Genomic DNA, 21,860 nt, shown 5'->3' on the forward strand with positions numbered 1-21,860 from the left:
AATTTTAAACGACATGCTATAGTATGACTTTTTTATTTTAATTTTAAACGACATGCTATAGAATGACTTTTTATTTATTTTAAACGACATGCTATAGAATGACTTTTTTTATTTTAATTTTAAACGACATGCTATAGTATGACTTTTTTATTTTAATTTTAAACGACATGCTATAGAATGACTTTTTATTTATTTTAAACGACATGCTATAGAATGACTTTTATTTTAGTTTAAACGACATGCTATAGTATGACTTTTTTATTTTAATTTTAAACGACATGCTATAGTATGACTTTTTAGTTATTTTAAACGACATGCTATAGTATGACTTTTTATTTTATTTTAAACGACATGCTATAGTATGACTTTTTTATTTTATTTTAAACGACATGCTATAGTATGACTTTTTTATTTTATTTTAAACGACATGCTATAGTATGACTTTTTATTTTATTTTAAACGACATGCTATAGAATGACTTTTTATTTATTTTAAACGACATGCTATAGTATGACTTTTTTATTTTATTTTAACCGACATGCTATAGAATGACTTTTTATTTATTTTAAACGACATGCTATAGTATGACTTTTTTATTTTATTTTAAACGACATGCTATAGTATGACTTTTTATTTATTTTAAACGACATGCTATAGTATGACTTTTTTATTTTATTTTAAACGACATGCTATAGAATGACTTTTTATTTATTTTAAACGACATGCTATAGAATGACTTTTTATTTTATTTTAAACGACATGCTACAGAATGACTTTTTTATTTTATTTTAAACGACATGCTATAGAATGACTTTTTATTTATTTTAAACGACATGCTATAGTATGACTTTTTATTTTATTTTAAACGACATGCTATAGAATGACTTTTTTATTTTATTTTAAACGACATGCTATAGAATGACTTTTTTATTTTATTTTAAACGACATGCTATAGAATGACTTTTTTATTTTATTTTAAACGACATGCTATAGTATGACTTTTTTATTTTATTTTAAACGACATGCTATAGAATGACTTTTTATTTTATTTTAAACGACATGCTATAGTATGACTTTTTTATTTTATTTTAAACGACATGCTATAGTATGACTTTTTTATTTTATTTTAAACGACATGCTATAGTATGACTTTTTTATTTTATTTTAAACGACATGCTATAGAATGACTTTTTTATTTTATTTTAAACGACATGCTATAGTATGACTTTTTATTTATTTTAAACGACATGCTATAGTATGACTTTTTATTGTTTATTTTAAACGACATGCTATAGCATGACTTTTTATTTTATTTTAAACGACATGCTATAGTATGACTTTATTTATTTTAAACGACATGCTATAGTATGACTTTTTATTTATTTTAAACGACATGCTATAGAATGACTTTTTTAATTTTATTTTAAACGACATGCTATAGTATGACTTTTTATTTTATTTTAAACGACATGCTATAGTATGACTTTTTATTTTATTTTAAACGACATGCTATAGTATGACTTTTTAGTTATTTTAAACGACATGCTATAGAATGACTTTTTTATTTTATTTTAAACGACATGCTATAGTATGACTTTTTATTTATTTTAAATGACATGCTATAGAATGACTTTTTTTATTTTATTTTAAACGACATGCTATAGTATCACTTTTTATTTATTTTAAACGACATGCTATAGAATGACTTTTTTTATTTTAATTTTAAACGACATGCTATAGTATGACTTTTTTATTTTAATTTTAAACGACATGCTATAGAATGACTTTTTATTTATTTTAAACGACATGCTATAGAATGACTTTTTTTATTTTAATTTTAAACGACATGCTATAGTATGACTTTTTTATTTTAATTTTAAACGACATGCTATAGAATGACTTTTTATTTATTTTAAACGACATGCTATAGAATGACTTTTATTTTAGTTTAAACGACATGCTATAGTATGACTTTTTTATTTTAATTTTAAACGACATGCTATAGTATGACTTTTTAGTTATTTTAAACGACATGCTATAGAATGACTTTTATTTTAGTTTAAACGACATGCTATAGTATGACTTTTTATTTATTTTAAACGACATGCTATAGAATGACTTTTTATTTATTTTAAACGACATGCTATAGTATGACTTTTTTTATTTTAATTTTAAACGACATGCTATAGAATGACTTTTTTTATTTTATTTTAAACGACATGCTATAGAATGACTTTTTATTTTAAACGACATGCTATAGAATGACTTTTTATTTTAAACGACATGCTATAGTATGACTTTTTTATTTTATTTTAAACGACATGCTATAGTATGACTTTTTATTTATTTTAAACGACATGCTATAGTATGACTTTTTATTTATTTTAAACGACATGCTAAAGTATGACTTTTTTATTTTAATTTTAAACGACATGCTATAGAATGACTTTTTTATTTTATTTTAAACGACATGCTATAGAATGACTTTTTATTTTATTTTAAACGACATGCTATAGAATGACTTTTTATTTTATTTTAAACGACATGCTATAGAATGACTTTTTATTTATTTTAAACGACATGCTATAGTATGACTTTTTATTTATTTTAAACGACATGCTATAGAATGACTTTTTTTATTTTAATTTTAAACGACATGCTATAGTATGACTTTTTTATTTTAATTTTAAACGACATGCTATAGAATAACTTTTTATTTATTTTAAACGACATGCTATAGAATGACTTTTTTTATTTTAATTTTAAACGACATGCTAAAGTATGACTTTTTTATTTTAATTTTAAACGACATGCTATAGAATGACTTTTTTATTTTATTTTAAACGACATGCTATAGAATGACTTTTTTTTATTTTATTTTAAACGACATGCTATAGTATGACTTTTTATTTTATTTTAAACGACATGCTATAGAATGACTTTATTTATTTTAAACGACATGCTATAGAATGACTTTTTATTTATTTTAAACGACATGCTATAGTATGACTTTTTATTTATTTTAAACGACATGCTATAGAATGACTTTTTATTTATTTTAAACGACATGCTATAGTATGACTTTTTATTTATTTTAAACGACATGCTATAGAATGACTTTTTTATTTGATTTTAAACGACATGCTATAGTATGACTTTTTATTTATTTTAAACGACATGCTAAAGTATGACTTTTTTATTTTAATTTTAAACGACATGCTATAGAATGACTTTTTTATTTTATTTTAAACGACATGCTATAGAATGACTTTTTATTTTATTTTAAACGACATGCTATAGAATGACTTTTTATTTTATTTTAAACGACATGCTATAGAATGACTTTTTATTTATTTTAAACGACATGCTATAGTATGACTTTTTATTTATTTTAAACGACATGCTATAGAATGACTTTTTTTATTTTAATTTTAAACGACATGCTATAGTATGACTTTTTTATTTTAATTTTAAACGACATGCTATAGAATAACTTTTTATTTATTTTAAACGACATGCTATAGAATGACTTTTTTTATTTTAATTTTAAACGACATGCTAAAGTATGACTTTTTTATTTTAATTTTAAACGACATGCTATAGAATGACTTTTTTATTTTATTTTAAACGACATGCTATAGAATGACTTTTTTTTATTTTATTTTAAACGACATGCTATAGTATGACTTTTTATTTTATTTTAAACGACATGCTATAGAATGACTTTATTTATTTTAAACGACATGCTATAGAATGACTTTTTATTTATTTTAAACGACATGCTATAGTATGACTTTTTATTTATTTTAAACGACATGCTATAGAATGACTTTTTATTTATTTTAAACGACATGCTATAGTATGACTTTTTATTTATTTTAAACGACATGCTATAGAATGACTTTTTTATTTGATTTTAAACGACATGCTATAGTATGACTTTTTATTTTATTTTAAACGACATGCTATAGAATGACTTTTTATTTATTTTAAACGACATGCTATAGTATGACTTTTTATTTATTTTAAACGACATGCTATAGTATGACTTTTTATTTTTTTTAAACGACATGCTATAGTATGACTTTTTTATTTTAGTTTAAACGACATGCTATAGTATGACTTTTTATTTATTTTAAACGACATGCTATAGAATGACTTTTTTATTTTAGTTTAAACGACATGCTATAGTATGACTTTTTATTTTATTTTAAACGACATGCTATAGAATGACTTTTTATTTATTTTAAACGACATGCTATAGTATGACTTTTTATTTATTTTAAACGACATGCTATAGTATGACTTTTTATTTTTTTTAAACGACATGCTATAGAATGACTTTTTTATTTTAATTTTAAACGACATGCTAAAGTATGACTTTTTTTATTTTAATTTTAAACGACATGCTATAGAATGACTTTTTATTTTATTTTAAACGACATGCTATAGTATACTATAGCATATACATTATTATAGATTACATTATAACTTAATTTAATTCAAACCACCCAATTGTGTGATGAGAGATTCTTGGCCACAGTGACTTGAGTTTTATACTTTCAAGTAGAGCACTATGCCATTGTATCCTCCACATTTATTGTAGATAAAAATTAAAAATAAAAAGCATCCTGCTGTCTTACCTTCCACAAAATTGAAGCTGCATGACTTCTGGCCAGTTTTGTTTGAATTAGCTTTGTTGTTTAGTGCTCTTCAACTTCCGCTTTTCCCGCGGCGTTTGAACCAGAAGTCGCAAAAAGCATCCAAACCGGAAGTTCTAATTTTGTTCACTTCCGTTCGGACTTTTTATTTCCAGTCTAGTATGTTTTATATTCACAGCAATGGTTCAGACACGAGGCGAGCTAACGAGCTAAGGAAGAGCATGGGCGCAACCAAGTGGACAATTGGCAGGGTGGAGTCACACAATTAGGTTTTCCTTAACAATGGGAAATAAATTGAAAATAAACTGCAATTAACAAATGACAGAACCGTTGACGGTGTTCATAAAAGGAGAATATATTTAACATATTTTCTATTCTGTATTGGGGGACAGATTGGTATTTTCTCAATATTGGGGGCCACACAGCCCCCACAAATAGGCTGTGCATCCCAACAACAAAAAGATACAGAAAAATGTACTTTTTTAATTTTTTTTTTTTTATATGTTTGATATGTATTCCTGCCATTTAACTGCACAACTGCCTAAAAGACTCTGAGTCTTTTTTCAGGACCCGTCCAAAGAAATTCCTGGTAAATGTTCGTGAATATTTGTGTGTAAAATAAAGAGTTACAAAGATTTTAGGTTAGCCGTTAAAACATCCAATATCAGGATTATCACTGGGGGAGAGCAGAAGGAACTCATTTTAATAGAGACACTTTTCTAGTTAAAACTAATGTCTCGTTTCAAAGGAAATTTGTTTTGTCATTTGCATGTTTATGTTGACATTAAATAGAATAAATGGGTGAGCTGTATCTTCTTTTTGCGGTAATTGACTTAATTATAGTCATTTTTTCCTAAGCAATATGTCACAGCATTATAACATTTAGAAATAACAAAACACCAATGCAACAACAAACGTCAGGTTCTCATAATATCGTTTAGTGAAAGATAAGAACACTCAAACCTCAAACATTTTCCATTTTCACAGACAAAAAGACAAAGTCAAGGATTATTTTTTTTTTTTTTTTTTTTGGGGGGGGGGGGTATATGATATCTTCATTTCTATGACACAACAGTCTTTAGTGAGGTAGACTATAACAGGTCAAGAATTAGAAACATCGCTCCTTAATCTGCCATGTGAAACGACATGAAATAAATACTTCCATGTACAACGTCTTCAAAATGAGGTAGAAACGGTTACAGAGAATGTACAAGACACAACAAAAGTGAATTACAAAGATAACGCCGAAGTCCAAAGTCCCGTCTGAGGGACAAATGCGACTCCACCTCCTTCACTGAATCAGAGTAACACCGAGAAACAGCAAACACTGGTTGCACTGTGTAGGTTCATGCAGAGCACATTCTTTGTGTGGCATTGAAGAGCATTCATTTGTTGTAGCTAAGCGCTTAAATACGAGTAAAATCGGGGGGAAACATCTTTATTTGCTTGACGCCTTTTTAATGCATACGTATTTTTTCTTCAGGATATTTTGAAGCTTCGCCTGATGATGAGGCTCCGTTTTTCACAATAAAACCACATTCTGAGTAATTTTATGAATTTGTGAACTTCAAAATACTTTTTCATCACACTGAATTTCAAACTAAAACTTAGGCCAACATTTCATTTTGTTCCCCGAAAGAGCTAAATTTGCAAAAGTAATAATATGGCACAATTTATGAAGGGAGTTCAACATGGCGACAGATAAGGTTTAGAGGTGCAGCCGTACGTATTTTCTAACACTCTGCTAATATCTAACTCCTCCCCTCTTCATGATGTCACTTCATGGTCGATCTAAATTCACGCCGATTGACAGGTGGTGTTACAATAGTTTATTAAGACATTTAATAAACATACGTTTGTATACTGCAGCGTGTGTGCGTCTTAATATTTCAAAATGTGATTTTCAGGAGTGCTTTGTTTTGACAGTTTGTCCGCAAAACCCTTTTCCCCCCACTGCTAACTACGCTAACACTTTACACGTCATTCATTTCCACCAAAACCTATAAGAGAATTACATCTATACATGAAGAAAATATGTTTCATATATCTAAAAACATCATTGATGTACATTATGGCATGTATTGTCCTTTTAAAAAAAATATCTGAATTACATTCAATATTTCAGGCCTTGGTACAAAAACCTCAAGTTTCCCAGAGCTAAGAAGCTGTGTGTGTCTGCGTGTGCATGCGTGTGTGTGTGTATGCGAGTGTTTTATACTATTGAAGGCCTTTTATAAGTTCATTGATTCCCCTGAAATGTCACCAATGGCTCCGTTTTCATCTTGCGCCATAAAGCTCCCTACAAACACCCTAAGGTAATAACATACATTCTTATTTTATCGTTCTGAGGTAACAATATTCTTCCTGAGTATTCGATAACGCGACTACAGATCATCCTTCTGAGAGGCAAAAGTAAAGAGAATGCATATAAAACAAGTAAAAACCCAGCAGACAGGCAGGTAACTCTTCATAAAGAATGTAATGTTGAGCAAAAACTCGTCAGAGGCACTCGCGCATATCCTCCGCTGCACCCTGAACGCCTCTCAGTCTGGGCTGTGCATCCAAACCGAAGCCTTTATTTCAACTGCTCCGAGTGAATTTAAGCAGAATGCACACTTAAAGTTTGGTTGTTTTGTTGCTGTAATGTTAAAAATATTAAAGACAAGGCATAAGCTGGCCCGGGTGTTACATTATTCACATATTCTTTAGAAAATATGCCTGTTAGTTAGAAATTTGCATGTAAACAACACGCTTTGAAGATTATCTGCATATTAAACTTGTATACAGGGATTCTGTGGATGCTAAATAAAATCTTAAAATGAACATAAAATCTTCGATTATTTCCCCACTCCGTCTTCAAATGTAAAGGATTTAAATTTAAAGGGCGGCTTTGTGTGTATACCACCACGTAATCATTTGATAAGCAGCTTGATATGTATAAAGTGGACAAAAAGAAAAAAAGATGTTCAGAAAAAAAAAAGTTGAGCAGAGGAGGCAGGGAGAAAGAAGAAGAAGAAGAAGGAGAAGAAGAAGGAGGGAGAAGAAGACAGCGGGAAAAAGAAAGTGAAAGAAAACCTAAAAAACAACAACAGGGAAACATTCATTTCTCGAGGCCGAGTGACGCACCGAGCCTCGCGGTCAGCTGGGTAGCAGTGATTGTGCTGAAGTTATATGGCAATCTCACCATTTCTGTTATTGCTCTCTTTACTTTTTGGTCAGTAATGATTTTTTTTTTTTTTTTTTTGTGGTGTGATAGAACATATTGCAGTCAAAGGCCTTTTACAAACATCATGTCCACAAATAATTACACCAACTTCTAACACAGCAGCTCTGTCGTGCTGCTGCCGCAGTAGCAGAAAGGAAATAAATAGGATCCTGAGAGAAACAGACACTCGTACATTTAGACTGTCTTGATGCTATCTATGTAGAGAATGCCTCGACCTCACTCCTAAGACTTACCTCAACCTCAGCGGGCCACGCGCCCCTTGAATCTTTGGAAAAACATGAGTGATGAAATGTTAAACATGCACAAGAAACACCAGCCTTGTGCCCCCTGGTGTTTGCCGGGGAAACTGAACTTTTCATTAACACATCCAACTTTACTCCCCCCCCAAGTCTGTCTGGGTTAAGAACCCTGGTTGCTTTTAAGGAGGGAGGGGATCCTCTCGAATGCAGACCGTCAGCGCCCCCCGGTGGGGTCCTCGGACCGCTTCATAGGCATCCTCTGCTGCTGAGGAAAGCTGTGCTCCCCTGATACATTTTCTCCTGCGAGGCCTGATGGTGGGCTGTAGTCCCCCGCCCCGCCATACGGAGGTGATACAAGGGGCTTTCCAGCTTTGTAGGCCTGCGGGTCTGAGGCTGAGCCGCTCATGTCGTAGCCGTTGCCGTGACCTTTGCCGTGACCGTTGCCGTACTTTCTGTAGCGTGGTCCCTCCACCTCGGCTCCCTCCTGCGCCTCCTCTGTCATCTCAAAGGCCTTGCGTTTCAGCGGCGCCCCGGCCTCAGAGCTCCCTCCGAGGCTGTGGGACGGGTAGCTGTAGCTGCCCCCCACCATGGTGGGCCTCGGCGCCAGAGGAGTGGGAGCGCTGATCCCGGCGGGCAGGTACGAGGCACTGGGGTGGCTGTATCCAGAGGACAGGCTGGTTTGGGGGTAGCATCCCGGTGGGTAGTTGTAGACAGGAGTGCTGGCGCTGTAGCTGGGCACGAGAGTGGGTGCGGCCTGCAGAGAGTGTAGAGGGGCGGGTGGAAGTGCTGCGCCGGGCTGAGGGCAGTATCCTGACGACAGGTAGGTGCTGTTGTAGGCAGGCGGGTATTCCTGAGAAGACGGGGCACCGCAGGAGCCAGCGCCGCTGTAGCCGGGCTCAGTGACCAAGTTACTGCTCACTACTGTCACACTCCCCATGGCGGGGATCCCCACAGAGGCGGAGCCCACCTTGGTGCCAGTTAGTGCCTCCAGTCCGGGGTAACACTCGATGCCCTGACCCAGAGCCCAGGGCTCCGCTTCTGTCTTTATGAAAGTTCCTGGCTCTGCGTAGGCCCCTGCAGCGGGGCGCTCATAGGTCAACTCCAGGCCCGAGTACTTCTCGGCGTAGCGTTTGAGCAGAGAGGAAGCAGTGAGGGCCGATATGTCGTCACTGGCCCAAGGATAACCTGCAGGGGCGTAGCCGCGGCGGCCAGCTGTAGCGTAGGGGTCGTGTTTGTGGGCAGACGGGGGCGAAGTGGTCGAGGTGACATCCAGGTGCTGTTCAGGCCACTGAGATAAAGGGGCGGCGTGCTCCGGAGACCAGTGCATCTTCAACAGACCTGACGGAAACAAGAGCAAAGAGGTTAACACCTCACACGATCACAAGATTTAATCAGATGACAGCTTCACACCCGACTAAATGTGTTCCTGAAACTCTCTCCGAATATCTGCCCTCATAATCACCCCGGAAAGGAGTTCAGCGCCTTTTCCAGATCCTTGTCGGAGCTTAGCCCATGCTCCTCTACACGGTCTCATCCACGCAGGGGACGACTGTTCTAATCTTTATGAGAAGCTGCCAACATAGCCCCCCCAGCCTGGTCTCCACGGCGATAAGCCTCTATCAGCCTGCGCGCTACCCTCTGTCTTTGCCTCTTGCACATTGGGGCCATTGTTGTCTCTCTGTGAGTCTCTTAGTCCACAAAGCCACCCCCACCAAGCGTGTGATCTAATTCGGCCCAAAACCTCAGTGGTGGGGGGGCGGGGGGGGGGGGGGGAGGGCGTGGTCACTGGTGAGAGGGATCACAGTAGATTTTCTCCACATTACACATCCACCAGGACCGTATGTCTCTGAACACTATTACAAGTGCAGCGATTGATTGAGCGGTCTTATTTTCATGTGGCATGTGCGATTGTACATACACACATTTACACAAACAGAGTAATCCGCTGGTTTAGCGGTGGATTGCTCGTCTTTTTGAACTGGCATTAGGCTGACATTCCTGGCATTGCAGAGTATTATTAAACTGTCCTGACCCCAGGCCCGGGCCAGAGGGGTTTCCCTACAACACCACTGGACAGAGGAAGACGCTGCAGCCAAGACTTCATCAGTAGAATAATAAATGTGATATTACATGAACGTTTTCTTGGAATATTTTTACTTCTATATTACAAACAGTTTAACTATTTGAATATCTGGCGTTTCTGCTTGTTTAGAGAAGAGGCTCTATGCAGGAAATTTGGATTTTAATAAGATATTAATGCCTTCTCTTGTTTTTTTTTTTAAATCCCAATTTTATAGGAAAACCTTTGTTCTCACTTTGCTAGATAATTCATTAAAGACGATGTCTTGCTATAACGAAGATTCAAGGATGCCCTAGACTTGCGTTTTAAGTTAAGAGCAGAGATGGCAGGCAACTTGCAATTTTCCTTACATATCAATCTGCCAATAATTTGGGGGATAAATATGTCAATAAGATTTGAAAAGTGTCCTGTAAAACCCAATCATCACAAATATATTTAATACACAATCACATAAAACAGAGAAAAACAGCAAATCAAAGAATAGTTTCAAACTACTTGAATAGATTATTGATTATCATAATAATTGCAGTTTAATTTTCTGTTGACTGACTAATATCCATTCAAGATCCCAATAATGATGATGTATAACTGATATAACAGCAGCAAAGGAAGGAATTTACATTTATAAACTACTACACGCACACACTCGCTCTCTGAAACAGCTTGTGTCACATGTCCACAAAGACCACCAGATGGGCCTCTAAACGGTCCACATGTTGATCCCTAAATGAAATGATCCTTCACCCAATAATCCCACTCATCCAATCCAGGGATCGCGGCGCTCTCCAAGAGCACGAGCTCCACCCTGGATCTGAGAAATCCTTTTGCTCCAGGGAATTCTGACCGGTCATGGTACCCATCCTTTACACAAAGACCTTAAAGGCTTACACTCCCACTGATGCACGTTCAACCAAGACCTGATCAAGACCCCCCATAGACACTCAGCCATACACCTTGTTAGAAATAAAACTGTATTTTACTTAACCATCACAGGCAGGTGTTGATTCATAATATTTCAGTTAGGCTACAGATCATTGTTAGATTACCAAATGGGTCTAATGGGCACAGCCCCGTGGGCCCACAAGGTTAGGAGGCCCCTAAACCACCGTGCCTGCTGTGCAGTGACCGTTATTACATTTCTCCATACAGAGCCAAAGCACTCAACATTCATGTCAACATCAGAGCCTCAAGAAATCCTTAATGGAATAAAGTAAGTATCAGGAAATCTTCAAGCCTGGCAACGTAACAAATTGTGTAAAGCACACGTCCGTCCACTAAATGATGATTAGAAAATAACCCTTAAAAAAAGATGGGTTTTCGGGGGCGTGTCTGTTTGATTGACAGGCCTCAGGTTACAGTCAGGTCACAGCTATCGGTGGGCGGGACGTAGTATCGTCAAGTTTCCAATCAGATCAATCAGATCCACCGCTGGCTCCTCTCCCAGCTCGTCCAAATATGGTCACTTCCTGCTCCAAACCGCTCCGAACAAGCGAGACGGTGACGGACGGAATACGAACCCGATGCCAACGTCACTGTTGGATGTCGCCTAGCTCCAACTTTGCCAAAAGAAATCCTAAAAGTCTACAAGTGTGTTTTTGAACTGGGACGGAGATGCTTTCAGTGCTACTGAGATACGAGTGGATGTACTCTCTGAATTCACAAGCAAATCACGATGCTCTGTTACCTCAACCTTACAGAGCAAAATCTCCCTGTGAATCTCCGAAAAATCACAAGCAGTGAAAATGTTAAAGAGGAGCAGTCTTGTGCCATCTACTGTTTCCCATTTAAATTAAACTTTTCATTTATAAATCCAATATTACTCCCCAAAGTCTGTCTGATTGCAGCCTCTTCTGTCACATACAGCAGTATACACTAAATCATCTTGGTTAAACTGGTTGCTATGGATACCCTCACAGGTGCAGTATGATGCAGGGTGAGTCAGTGGTCGACTGTCATCACTGCTCTTTTGGCAGGTTGCCTCTTTAAATGACCAGCCTCCAGTTTCTTTAAATGACCAGCCTCCAGTTTCTTTAAATGACCAGCCTCCAGTTTCTTTAAATGACCAGCCTCCAGTTTCTTTAAATGACCAGCCTCCAGTTTCTTTAAATGACCAGCCTCCAGTTTCTTTAAATGACCAGCCTCCAGTTTCTTTAAATGACCAACCTCCAGTTTCTTTAAATGACCAACCTCCAGTTTCTTTAAATGACCAACCTCCAGTTTCTTTAAATGACCAGCCTCCAGTTTCTTTAAATAACCAGCCTCTAGTTTCTTTAAATGACCAGCCTCCAGTTTCTTTAAATGACCAGCCTCTAGTTTCTTTAAATGACCAGCCTCCAGTTTCTTTAAATAACCAGCCTCTAGTTTCTTTAAATGACCAGCCTCCAGTTTCTTTAAATGACCAGCTTCTAGTTTCTTTAAATGACCAGCCTCCAGTTTCTTTAAATGACCAGCCTCCAGTTTCTTTAAATGACCAGCCTCCAGTTTCTTTAAATGACCAGCCTCCAGTTTCTTTAAATGACCAGCCTCCAGTTTCTTTAAATGACCAGCCTCTAGTTTCTTTAAATGACCAGCCTCCAGTTTCTTTAAATGACCAGCCTCCAGTTTCTTTAAATGACCAGCCTCCAGTTTCTTTAAATGACCAGCCTCCAGTTTCTTTAAATGACCAGCCTCCAGTTTCTTTAAATGACCAGCCTCCAGTTTCTTTAAATGACCAGCCTCCAGTTTCTTTAAATGACCAGCCTCCAGTTTCTTTAAATGACCAGCCTCCAGTTTCTTTAAATGACCAGCCTCCAGTTTCTTTAAATGACCAGCCTCCAGTTTCTTTAAATGACCAGCCTCCAGTTTCTTTAAATGACCAGCCTCCAGTTTCTTTAAATGACCAGCCTCCAGTTTCTTTAAATGACCAGCCTCCAGTTTCTTTAAATGACCAACCTCCAGTTTCTTTAAATGACCAACCTCCAGTTTCTTTAAATGACCAGCCTCCAGTTTCTTTAAATGACCAGCCTCCAGTTTCTTTAAATGACCAGCCTCCAGTTTCTTTAAATGACCAGCCTCCAGTTTCTTTAAATGACCAGCCTCCAGTTTCTTTAAATGACCAGCCTCCAGTTTCTTTAAATGACCAGCCTCCAGTTTCTTTGAATGACCAACCTCCAGTTTCTTTGAATGACCAGCCTCCAGTTTCTTTAAATGACCAGCCTCCAGTTTCTTTAAATGACCAGCCTCCAGTTTCTTTAAATGACCAGCCTCCAGTTTCTTTAAATGACCAGCCTCCAGTTTCTTTAAATGACCAGCCTCCAGTTTCTTTAAATGACCAGCCTCCAGTTTCTTTAAATGACCAACCTCCAGTTTCTTTAAATGACCAACCTCCAGTTTCTTTAAATGACCAACCTCCAGTTTCTTTAAATGACCAGCCTCCAGTTTCTTTAAATGACCAGCCTCTAGTTTCTTTAAATGACCAGCCTCCAGTTTCTTTAAATGACCAGCCTCTAGTTTCTTTAAATGACCAGCCTCCAGTTTCTTTAAATGACCAGCCTCCAGTTTCTTTAAATGACCAGCCTCCAGTTTCTTTAAATGACCAGCTTCCAGTTTCTTTAAATGACCAGCCTCCAGTTTCTTTAAATGACCAGCCTCCAGTTTCTTTAAATGACCAGCCTCCAGTTTCTTTAAATGACCAGCCTCCAGTTTCTTTAAATGACCAGCCTCCAGTTTCTTTAAATGACCAGCCTCCAGTTTCTTTAAATGACCAGCCTCCAGTTTCTTTAAATAACCAGCCTCCAGTTTCTTTAAATGACCAGCCTCCAGTTTCTTTAAATGACCAGCCTCCAGTTTCTTTAAATGACCAGCCTCCAGTTTCTTTAAATGACCAGCCTCCAGTTTCTTTAAATGACCAACCTCCAGTTTCTTTAAATGACCAACCTCCAGTTTCTTTAAATGACCAGCCTCCAGTTTCTTTAAATGACCAGCCTCCAGTTTCTTTAAATAACCAGCCTCTAGTTTCTTTAAATGACCAGCCTCCAGTTTCTTTAAATGACCAGCCTCTAGTTTCTTTAAATGACCAGCCTCCAGTTTCTTTAAATGACCAGCCTCTAGTTTCTTTAAATGACCAGCCTCCAGTTTCTTTAAATGACCAGCTTCTAGTTTCTTTAAATGACCAGCCTCCAGTTTCTTTAAATGACCAGCCTCCAGTTTCTTTAAATGACCAGCCTCCAGTTTCTTTAAATGACCAGCCTCTAGTTTCTTTAAATGACCAGCCTCCAGTTTCTTTAAATGACCAGCCTCCAGTTTCTTTAAATGACCAGCCTCCAGTTTCTTTAAATGACCAACCTCCAGTTTCTTTGAATGACCAGCCTCCAGTTTCTTTAAATAACCAGCCTCCAGTTTCTTTAAATGACCAGCCTCTAGTTTCTTTAAATGACCAGCCTCTAGTTTCTTTAAATGACCAGCCTCCAGTTTCTTTAAATGACCAGCCTCTAGTTGTGTCCCGTTCACATACTAACTGTCATATATTCACCAAACAGCAAAAAACAAAAATCAATCAAACTTCACTAACTATCCATTCTGTCGATTTTGGAGACTTCAATAGGTCAATTTTCAATGTTACCTGCTGAGAATTAGTGTGTCGTACAACAGGAAGTTGCTCCAGATGGAAAGCGGGAGTGTGGGTGTGAATGTGAGGCAAAATGTTTGCAGATTTACATTTTAAGCTAAAAAAAATATTATCAGTAATCTAAAACGTGAAAAGTTAAAGATATTGTGCAAGTAATTTACATAATGAAAGTCTAAATGATGCATTCAAACCCGGGGACAGAGACACACAATGAGGGTCATCAGGCTGGTACTCACTGGTCATGCTGATTGCAGCCATGAGCCAATCATTTGCTGCTCCGTCTCCAATCTATTCCTCTCACCCAGTCTTCAGCAGATGGTCTGTAATCTAGCTAAGACATATCCGAGCGGTGTAATCTACTGCGTCTGGAATCCTCATCAAAAATTCAGCAGGGGAATGTGAAAAGCGGACAAACGGAGGGAATCACTCGGCGATCGGAGGAGCGGAAGAGTGAGCTGGAGGGTCCGGCGGGTGAAGGACCAGACGGAGGCAAGAAACCAGACTAATGATGGATTAGAGCACATGAGGCTTATGGGAGTGTCGGAGCTCGGTGACAATCTGACAGTAAGCGACAAGAATTAAAGAAGCATCACTAGTAAATTTAGTCCTTATCCTGGCAGTAAGCCTGCAGCTCAGATAACAGGACTTCATTCCACAATTATGTAACAAACATTAAAACCTTATTGATGATGGATGATAATCGTCTTCTAAGACAAACAGACACACTGTAGACATATTTCTTAAAAGATAAGACTGTTTAAAGGTAAATGTAACGTGTATTATTGGTGATACTCATTCTACAATCAAATTTGCACTTATTTGCTCTTTATTTTTTACATATTGGCAGATACTTTGTAGACAAATACACACAGTAAAACTACTTAATGATATGTAAACTTAATACATATCAAAAGTAATAAAAGTACTGGGAATATACTGGGGAACTACAGTTAACGTTGTATCGACACTGATGCTCTCTTTGTCAGGTGACCTACAGTATATTATACATGCCGTTGTCAAAGATCACATTATTTCAATGGCAGAATTTCTTTCATATTCTTTACGCTTTGTACAGATTACTTGAACTGCTAATTCATGAGAGATTTTTTTTGAGATAAAAATGAATTTTAACACTCACTAGTTTAACTATTGTCTGAGAACCATGAATTTCTTTAACTGATTAAAAGCTCTGAGATGTTTGATCCGACTGCACTCCTGAACATTGTGTTGGAGGGAGGATTTTAGGGAGCAGGGTTTAGGTGTTAGGAGGGATGAATGAGGGAACCGTAACCCTAATCTAGCGCTTCATGTCATCTCGGGGCTTGGCAACACCTCTCCGTTCTCGGCCGTGCTCGGCTTACCAACAGACAAGGATGAGTACTAAGCCGGATTGGTACTATGAAGGCCTCCCTTAATCATTGTGATTACCACTTTGTTGGCCAGTGCTTCCTCTTTTTCCTGTAGCCATTTGGCTACTGGACGCAGATGAATACAAGGCACAGAGAAAAACATAGAAACAATAACACCAAAGGAGGTCAAGGCTTTAGAGATGTCAGTTTATATCAGCTGGTATGCACAAAAATACGGTGTTATCTATGCCATACTGTTGCTGTGCAGCTCCCATGTGGGCTGACTTTAAATCTCCATCGCCTTTAACACTTCATCGATGTAGAAGGCTTCTAAAATGGCGTTACTTACTTTTAGTGATCTTGCATCATTAGTTTAAAGAAGAAAATAATGTTAGTATCACAGAGTCTTTCAGCAGTGAAGATTGGTTCACCACTCTGTAAAAGACTGCGTGGGCAAATAGTGCAACAATTTGAAAAATAATGTTCCTCAATGTACATTTTTGCAGAGAATTTGGGGATTTCATCATCAACAGCAAATAATATCATTAAAAGATCCAAAGAATCAGGAAAAATCTCTACACAAGGGACAAGGCGGAAAACCAATATTGGATGGCTGTGATCTTCAGGCCTTGGGGCAGCACTGCATTAAAAACACAATTCTGTCGTGGAAATCACTGCATGGGCTCAGGAACACTTCTGAAAACTCTCATTTGTGAACACAGTTCATCAACATCTTTTCATGGGAGGACCTTGTTTATTTCAGTAAAACAATGCCAAACCTCATTCTGCACATATAACAACAGCATGGCTCTGCTGTACTAGAGTCCGGGTGCTAAACCGGCCTCCTGCAGTCCAGACCTGTCACACATTGAAAATATTTGGCGCATAGATATGACAAAGGACACCCCAAACTGAGCAGCTGAAATTCTATATCAGGGAAGAATGGGACAACATTTCACTTTCAAAACGCCAGAAACTGGTCTCTTTAGTTCCCAAACATTTACAGAGTAAGAGTGCAAAAGCCAAAACTAAACACGTGTGCACGATCTTACATGTATTTCCCCGTACAGACGGGTAACAAGAGCGCTAAAGAAAATGTTTACGCTTCTGATTGAGAGGAACAAGATTACATCAGAGGAGGAGATGGCCTGTGAGAGCGCTGAACGTGTTGAGGCAAGAGGGAATCACGCCGAGCGGGCTTAGAAGGAAATGCTGACACCCCAAGCAACCGAATCCTGCAGGTTTGAAGAGGCAAGCAAAGAGTAAAACCTCAGAAAGAAACATTGCGGTCATCTACGGTGCAGCTAGCACGGCGCTACTCTGAGAAGGATGAATCTGAGTGTGCTTTGTTCTTGTAATGAATTTCCCAAACAAAAGCTGGTCTCCTGCAACCGACTCGGAGCAGGAAGTGGAGTCAAATTAAAAATATTTCTGTCCTTAGCTGCACCTTTGCATGCATGCAAAATGGCCTAAGAGTTTACCAAAAGCAATTTGTGCATCACGGTGTAAAGCAGGGAGTAGGACTGCTTGTAAACAGCTACCTCACCTCCCAGCTCTCTCTTATCATCAACAAAACTGATATTTCATGATACCAAACCACACGATTTTCTCTTTCAAGGACACACAATTATGCATCTCATTGATGGATTCTGTGTGTTCTGCTCCGAGTCCGGCTGCACGGTCAGTATGAGTAATTAGGGGTTAATTAGATGGAAGTACACGTGGGGGAAGGGGCTCACTGGAATGGGATATGGGGGATGTGGAGCATCAGAGATGTCCGCCTGATTGGACGGGGAGTGGAAAACCAAAATCACCCTTCTTGAGCTGAAGGGTCTCTGTTGATCCACTCACAATAAACAAAGACACATGCCCTGAAGACGGACAGACAATCAGAAATACACACACACACACACACACAACCAGGCTGCAGCAAAGCACTCTCTCTTCATAGTGTTGGTTCTTCAAGCGCTGGTTAGCTTCAGCTGGCCGACAGGCAGAGGGACTCCTGCTCATCTATCGGATGAGTCAAGCAGCAGGAATGCCAGGAATCTAACCTGAGATCTATTTACAAAGCACATATCCTCTCCGTACACTCGGCAGCACACGGCACCGATTCCCAAGGCGGAAAAAACAAAAAGCAGGGGAGGCAGAGGACGGAGAGAGACGAGAGAACGAGCTTACTTACAGCGCTGAGAAATGAGCCTTTGGGCTGTTTTTGCGCGTCATTGGGCGATTTGTATCGGCCAGAAGTTCACTGGCAACCGCTGCCGAGATGAATGCACATCGGATTGAGAAACGAGATATGAATATATGTGAGGTTATGTGAGGATTCCTTCTGCGGGAGACGATGAACTGAACACACAAACGTCACCCAGATATGTGTCGTCTTTGCTCGCAGGGTAAATGAAGGTTAGGTTGTTACGTAAGCAGTGAGCGTAGTCTGAAACAGCGAGCACAAAGTCAGTGTGAAGGAGGATCTGCTGAGGATGGGACGGGATGGGACGCCCTCCCACCCCCACCCCCCTCCTCTTTCTTCTCCAGGGGCCTGCACAGTCCACCGGGCCACACGGCTGTCAGCCAATCAAACGCTATCTGATGCAGATTTTTTTTGTGCATCTCTTAACCTGCATGCTCTGAAACCAAAATGACAGATTGTGACTTTAAACCTGCAGAGAAATTCCAGTTTTATCTGTAAACACGGTGAAAGTTGAAATAATGTTTTTGATATTGTCTTTCCTTTCACTCTTCCTGCCCTGAGCCTCCTGTCTCTCTCCGTGCACCAGTAAAGACGAGCCTGTGTGTCCCAGCCTGTGTGGTCAGTCCTCCCTTCCCCCATTCACATGTGGCAGAGGCCGGCCTGCCCCCCCCTCCCCCCCCTCCACCCCGACCCCCCCCACTCCCCACCCCCCACCCTCTCTCTTTGCTTATTGTGTCCACTCATATATCAGGCTGCAGCTGACCAGTCCCTCCTCACGTCTTCTCCATCTGTCCTTCACTTCGCTCGCTCTCCCTCTCTGGTCGTTTCACCGCAAATCTGAGCTCTAACGAGGATCTGAGGTGTGCTGCAATTTGTTTAACCAGCATTCACAATTACAATGGAAGACTGATGTGTTTGTGTGTGTGTGTGTGTGTGTGTGTGTGTGTGTGTGTGTGTGTGTGTGTGTGTGTGTGTGTGTGTGTGGAGGCGGAGGGTGATGTTTATGTGTCCCACAATGCAGTACTAATGAGAGGCTGTTGACACCAGGTTACTAACGATCTGGCTTTCATTCACAGAATCGCGTCACCGCGGTAACTGGCAGCTAAAAAAGGTGCTAAAATCCCTCCTGCTCACGTCACACCATTATCATCTGGGACAGAGCCCTTAATGAGGCGCGGGTGGCTGTTTATTTACTTGCTGTTTATTTACTTGTTTGCGTTTAGAGCTGTGATTTGCAAGAACAAAATACAGAGTGTGTTTTAAGTCGGCGCTCCTGCGGGAAGAAGAACTAACACGACGTCGTGAGTCTCTTTAAGAAGGAATGTGACAGATGCACGTTACCGAAACTTCAGTCTGCTCGGACAACTCCCTCGTTCTCCCTGCAAGAGTTCAGGGAAAAAAACACAACGTTTCTGTTGCTGCTTTAAGAATACAAAAAAAAAACACGTAGATGTAAATCCCTGTTGCATTATTCCAATCAGGTTAGAGATGTAATCCTGTTAAAGCCTGGTCTGATCAATACAGCAGTCAGTCAATATGAGCATATTCTACAGCCTGGATAACATCTCATGATTAGTACGCACACACAAGCAGGCGACTGCTTCGTGATAAGTCGGCGAGATTTCACGTGATTTAATCTGATTTTGTTGCAAATAGAGAAATCCTCTAGATTTGAAGAGTTTGGTGAAGATGCTTTTGCATAAATGTGTCACCACCTGCAATAAAAAAAAGAATAGAAGAAGACATCTACCAAACATGTCAAGATGTTTAAGTCGTTCCACAGAGACAGACTTTGTCTGCTGTCTGTTCAAACAGACTTCTGCTGAACTACAGTCACATGAAGGGGCTGAAACAACAGTGACCGAACACTTTCTGTCCAAATTCCTCAATGCAAAGCCCAGAGACTCAGCTGTTAAAGTCATTGGCATATATGCCTTCTCTACATGACTTCTCAGAGAGACACCCCACCACCACCACCACCCCTCCTGCAGCACCCCTCCACAGCCACAGGAGATGAGTCCTGGACAAAAGAGGAGCCAGCAGAAGAATGTGTACAGGAAAACAGACTCGCACACACAATCTGCTGCATTCATCCGAAGCACCAGGCACACGTAGAGACTTAAAAGAGACTGACTGTATGGGGTGACAGGACTGAGCATCCTGCAGCCCCGGGCGGGCCCTAGGTGAAGAGGGGAGAGCACGGGTCCACTTGGTGCTAGTGATGGCCCAGCTGCATGCTGAGGGGACGTCCTGCGGCGGTGTGGCTGTGGGCGGCTGGGCTAGTGGCTGGGCTAGTGGCCGGCCTCCTGCACGGCTCCATGGCTCATCTCACACTTCAACACCACTCTGACACCACACGGACACCTGAGGAGCGCATACAGGCCGGTCAGAGGCAACACACCACATGAGGAGATAGCTTGCATTTATTATTTGTAAAGTTCAATATTTAAAAAGAGACTAAAGTGGGAAAAATTGGTAAATATTTGCAGTATCGTCATTTATATTGAGTTTCTCATGCATTTTCGTGCTTTTCTAGTGTTTCCATGAGTTAATATGTGTGCACATAAATACATATATGCGCAAGCCACTAATCAAGAGAGCCTGAACACTATTTGACAGAGAGGGCTTTAGCCTGTGACCACAGCACGTCAAAGTTCAACACTTCTTCACTGTTTCAGGAGGAAAGCTGTAAACCGGAGAACTTTGTCCTCTCTCGACACATCTGCTGTCCGACGCGGAATTAAAAAGAAGAATGAGCGCACAGATTTAGGAAAACGCCAGTTAAACAGTGTGCATGACGTACAATGAAGAAAGCAGCAGAGAAAAACGCGCACAAGAGGACGCAAAAAAAAAAACAGGAGACAGAAACGCAAAAAAAAGAAAAGAAAGAGGACAGGAAAGTACGTGTAAAACAGCAGCGGAAACATTGTCACTGCAGCCGAGAGGAAACAGGATCTTTTAGGAGTGAGGAGATGCTTACTGACCTGACCATGCCTCGGTGGGACTCGATGACTGCTTCGATTTGATCAGTAATCCACAAATCCGCTGGAAGTGCGAGAGCCGACGTAAACGCGCGCGCGCGTGTGTGTGTGTGTGTGTGTGTGTGTGCGTGCGTGTGTGTTGTGTGTTGTGTGTCAGGGAGAGAGAGAGAGAGAGAGAGAGAGAGAGGCTCGTGCTCTCTTCTGGGACCCTATCCTTTTCTCCTACACTCCCTCGCTCGCCCTCCAGCTCGCTTCTCCCTCCCTCCTCCCTCCCCTCCCCTCTCTCTCTCTCTCTCTCTCTCTCTCTCTCTCGCCTATAGTGACAACAGAGCTACACACACACACACACACACACACACACACACACACACACACACACACACACACACATCCCCTCCCCCAACCACGCCACCCTCCCCACCTCCCTCTCTCTCACACGTCTCCCCCTCTTTTGTTAAAACTATTTCAACAGGAAGGGGGAGAGAGAGAGAGGGAAAAAGTGACCAATCATGCAGTGTCAG

The 21,860-nt window shown here is 39.5% G+C and overlaps 1 protein-coding gene across 4 annotated transcripts; it reads right to left on the minus strand.

Annotated features, from left to right (window-relative positions):
• Positions 1-5,578: 5,578 nt before the first annotated feature.
• On the minus strand, positions 5,579-21,535 carry LOC138201622 (fidgetin-like protein 2). 4 transcript variants are annotated; one of them, XM_069155241.1, is made up of 3 exons: positions 21,343-21,535; positions 20,493-20,722; positions 5,579-9,464 (listed from the first exon to the last, which is right to left on the minus strand). In XM_069155241.1, exons 2-3 carry the CDS (start codon positions 20,515-20,517, stop codon positions 8,341-8,343), a joined length of 1,149 nt encoding a protein of 382 aa, XP_069011342.1. In that variant the 5' UTR covers positions 20,518-20,722; positions 21,343-21,535; the 3' UTR covers positions 5,579-8,340. The 4 variants fall into 4 exon arrangements, 3 of the variants coding, with proteins under 3 accessions (XP_069011342.1, XP_069011357.1, XP_069011349.1); XM_069155256.1 differs by lacking the exons at positions 20,493-20,722; positions 21,343-21,535 and adding an exon at positions 18,347-18,568; XM_069155248.1 differs by lacking the exons at positions 20,493-20,722; positions 21,343-21,535 and adding an exon at positions 15,049-15,420.
• Positions 21,536-21,860: the final 325 nt, after the last annotated feature.

The sequence above is a fragment of the Embiotoca jacksoni genome, unplaced genomic scaffold, assembly GCF_022577435.1.
Source record: "Embiotoca jacksoni isolate LCO1_2020_lvr unplaced genomic scaffold, fEmbJac1.0.p SCAF_1, whole genome shotgun sequence".
In the NCBI taxonomy this organism is placed as follows: Eukaryota; Metazoa; Chordata; class Actinopteri; family Embiotocidae; genus Embiotoca; species Embiotoca jacksoni.